The sequence below is a fragment of the Priapulus caudatus genome, unplaced genomic scaffold, assembly GCF_000485595.1.
Source record: "Priapulus caudatus unplaced genomic scaffold, Priapulus_caudatus-5.0.1 Scaffold2697, whole genome shotgun sequence".
In the NCBI taxonomy this organism is placed as follows: domain Eukaryota; kingdom Metazoa; phylum Priapulida; class Priapulimorpha; order Priapulimorphida; family Priapulidae; genus Priapulus; species Priapulus caudatus.
In genome coordinates this window covers 10,873-15,158 of record NW_014579758.1, presented here as the reverse complement: position 1 = coordinate 15,158, position 4,286 = coordinate 10,873, and the positions used below count along the sequence as shown (strand labels likewise).

The following is a 4,286-nucleotide window of genomic DNA, read 5'->3' as shown; positions in this document are numbered from 1 at the left end:
GCGCACACACGCACCCATGCACGTGTACGTGCACACGCACTCACGCACGTGCACATGCACCCACGCACGCGCACACGTGTACGTGCACACGCACGCACGCAACCACGTGTACACGCACCCACGCACACACGTGTACGTGCACACGCACGCATACACATGTACGTGCCCACGCACGCACGCACGTGTACAGATCAGCTTTCCTCACAGATGTCTTTGCACTTCTACTTTGCAACTCTGATTTCAATTCATTTACGGTTTTTCCTTCGTAACTAGACACCATTGTTTAGCAGTGATACCGGACAGTGCACGCGCGCCATCTATCCAGCGATTAGTAAATGGCGAACCCCATTAAAAATGCACATGCTATTGGAAAAAACGGCAGGTTCAGCTTGACGTAATCGGTGTAGGTGCCAGCTTGACAAGGCCAAGGGGTTAGATGTCGGCAGCACTTACCTCACTGACAAGGCCTGCCAGAGGTTCATTACGGCGATAGCCGATACAAGGCGCCGGGAACAGTTTGTAGCTATAAATGAGGCCAAATTCCTTGCTGTGATAAGTGACGGATCCACAGATACCTCATCAAAGGAGGCCGAAATTTTATTTTCGAATTAAAATTTTATTTAATTTAAAATTTTAATCTTATGATCCATATCAAAGTTTACGAAACCTTTCTGGGGGACACCCCTTGTACCCTGGGAGAGACCCCCTGTACCCCCTAGCTGCTAGGGCCTAGCAGAAAGGGGGCTCCACCCTCCTACCCCACCTAACTCTTGGCAAATCACAATTTTCGTCGCTCTGCGCCTAGTAAGAGTCCTTCGGCAGGACTAGTAGAATCTTGGAAGGACTAGTACATTTTTTCGTTTACTAGTCCTGTGGACTAATGAACTAAAATGGTGAGTGTCTAACCCTGCAAAATTATTTTAATGTACACTTCCACACTGTCCCAAAGGCTAACCTTTATATAATATAAGATGTTCATTGTCCAGGCAGTTTCAAATTTGTTTCTGGTCACTACAGTGGATATTTTATCATATTGAACAACTTTAGCGGCTTGTCCTGCTGCCAAGGCAAGTCTGGGATCAGGCCACAGTGATCAGACATCAGGAAAAGAAACGCTTTATTTGCTACGACAAAGGTTGCCCAAAAATCCTCCCTTGCTCGCACGATAAAATATTCCTAACACCCTAGGAGCTAGGACGCGATCGCGCGACATAAATTTTTTTTATCATTTTCAAAGGTCACCGAAAAAGCAGCTCGCGACACCACTTTTTATGGTTATAAATGTATATATATGTATTATAAACAGAACTTCGTTGGCGAGAAGGGAAACAGTTTACTACAGTACCTAGGTTTCCTACCACGTGAAACAGTCGCAGAGCCTGGGCCGGCTACTTCATAAAATGAGCTTCAAGGCCACGCGTGACTCGATCGCGTACTATATCCGGCCAGCGTAGCACGCGCGGCACGCGCGGCACACATACACACACACACTTACAGCGTCAAATAAACGCACACACTGGCCAACGTCTGACAATCTCAAACAGTGAACTAAGCTGTGTCTATATTGTAAAGCGAACAATATTACAATGTTATTAAATGAAGGTCATGTTGGACTGTAAAATGAAAGTACATTCTAACCCCCCTAAAATTTTCTCTCAACGGATTTAGACGCTTCACAAAATCGACCCTGGGACTGTGAAATCCGCGGATTTCCGCGGATCCGCGGATGATTCTACAAGCTGCATCTGACTATGTCAGATGAGCTAAAAATCATTAAAAAAAAACTAGGATACTAAATTACCAACTTTCTTGCGCATGTTGCATCGAAATGAGCTCGCATGCATAATATTACAACCAGTAAAATATATACTAAAACCCAGTAAAACTAACAAAATACACTGCAAGGAACTATTAATTTCCATATATCGTTAAATCTCCTGCCATTATGCATAACGAATGAAGCCTGACGAGCGAGTAATGACTGCTCACCTGACTGTCGACGATGCACGTCTGACTGATGCTGACGACCAGACCCGTGCCGACGCTGTCGAGGTAGGGCAGCGAGAAGTGCGGCGACGACGACAGCGTGCTGTTCAGCACCGTGTAGAACTTGCCAACGGTGAAGCTAAGGTTGAGTGGCGAACTGACAGGCACCATGTTGCCGTGGCGACGCGGCCGTGTCGTCTGCTGCGCGATCTCGTACTTGTCGAAGTTCTGATCGGCGATGTCCTGCAGGAAGCTCTTCTCGTTGATGATCACCTTCGTCTCGTCGATGAGCGCGTACGTGTTGATGACGGCGCGATTCCGCAGCCGGTCGTTAGCGCTCGCGATCGTCTCCATCACGACCTTCGCGTCGGCGATCGACGACAGCAGCCCGCGGCTGACGTAGATGACCAGCACCTCGTCGACGACGACGCCGCGCCGCTCCTCCTCCGCGACCGTGTTCGTGAGCATCGCAAACGCGCGCCGGAACCCCAGCGAGTGATTCGTCGCTCCCTTCTTCTCCTTCTCGAGCGCGGCGATGAAACGCGTGAAGTGCAGCTTCGTCTCGTGCGTCGCGTACGCAAGCCGGCTCGACAGGCAGTCGTCGTTGCGCGGGAACGACGTCTTGTAGGAGAGACCGACGAGGCCGACCTTATCGCGGTGAGACAGCGACGCGAGAATGCTCCTGCCGACCGCCTTCGCCGTCGTCATCTGCGCCGCGCTCAGCCCCATGCCGTGGTCGATGACGATGACGACGTACTTGCCGCGCGGCTGCAGCGTCGCGAGATAGACGTCGCGGTGGCGCGTGTCCAGCACGCCGTTGCAGCCGCGCCACGCACTGCCGTCCGCGTCATGCGCCGGATACTCGTTGTGGATGCCGTCGACCGACATGAAGTACTGCCACTTGATCGTCGGGAAGTCTTCGAGGCGGCGGCGGAAGACGTCAGTGAGGCGCCGGCCCGGGTTGAACGTGTCGTCGATGGGCGGCACTACGTCGCACGTTGTTGCACGGTCCACCTTCGTGCCGAACGCTTCGTCATATGCGAGTCCCCCGCGGCCGCTGCCGCCGGGCATGCAGCATGGCCGCGCAGCTGTGATCGCGCTGAGCCGGTGTGCGCGGTACAGGTCCTCCACGGCGAGCTTGTTACGCTCCAGCGCGTCCATGTACGTGTAGAACTTAAGGCGGACGAGGGACGACAACTCGTAGATCTTCTCCTCCTGGTCCGGGTAAACACGGCCGTACAGCAGGTTGTCGTAGATCTCCTGCATAGACGTCACCAGCAGCTCGTCATTCGCGATGCGCCGCAGCAGGCTCCCGAGCGTCCGCGCCTCCACCTGTATATTAAGGTCAGCACCGCCCGCCGAGTGCAGGCCGGACGCGCGCTCCAGGTACTGAACTCCGCCGACGTTGCGCGGACTGAAGCGGAACGGGTTTGTGTCGCCGAGCCGCGGCGGCTTCGCGTCGCTGTCTAACTCGAGCTGTGCGTCGTCGTCGTCGGCTCCCGTCGCACCGCCGCCGTCGTCCGCTCTACTCGTGTTACTTACGGAGCGGCTCGCGTTGCTGAGATCGACGCTGGCAGCGACGTCGCGTGAAGCCGGCCGGCTGTTCAGGACCGCTGCGGCATGCGACCACGTGGAAGCGCAGAGCACACACAGACAGAGGAAGGCTGCGCTTGCAAACCTTGCTCCGACAATCAGACCACCAGACGGATATCTCATGGCGATGGGTGTACAGTGGTGCCTACAGCAGAAACGACGTGGACTGACGGATGGTCGCAGGTGACGGCCCGGTGTAAGCTCAAGACTCTAGGCCCCACATTCTTTAGTCATCACCTACCATGTGCACTAACCGTACCTAAGAACAGAGAAAAAATACTGGTAGATATTGCACTGGTCATAATATGACACTACCGTGATCTTACATATTATTAAATTACAAACAAGTGCCGCGGAGATAGATGCCGACAGCGCTCATCTAACGTCTACTGCGGTGACTCTGTGGTGGAGTGGTGGGGTTCTAGTAAACCCTGTTAGTCCCAAATGTGTTCACATACACGCCGAAACAGTGGAATGCACAGGGATCGTATCAGGAACCTTCTCAAAGGAATGTTCGTTGGGATCGTTATGAAAGTTGCCACGAGATGGCGCGTACGTTTAAGTGTCTTCAGATTAAAGATGGAAGCTCCCATCGTACGTCGTAGCAACAACTATTTGCAAGACAGAATAGGTAAGCACTCATCCATTTACCTAGGCAAGCCTACAGGCTGCAATAGAGCTGCCACCTGTAACCAATTAATGCAGGC

General features: G+C 52.9%; 1 protein-coding gene across 1 annotated transcript in view; it reads right to left on the bottom strand.

Moving 5' to 3' along the window:
* LOC106818968 (VWFA and cache domain-containing protein 1-like) overlaps positions 1–3,832 on the bottom strand; it is an 8,769-nt gene extending 4,937 nt beyond the window's left edge. The window contains exon 1 of the mRNA XM_014823633.1: positions 1,990–3,832. Coding sequence (XP_014679119.1) covers positions 1,990–3,702 — 1,713 coding nt within the window. The 5' untranslated portion in view covers positions 3,703–3,832. The remainder of the gene's footprint in view (positions 1–1,989) is intronic.
* Positions 3,833–4,286: the final 454 nt, after the last annotated feature.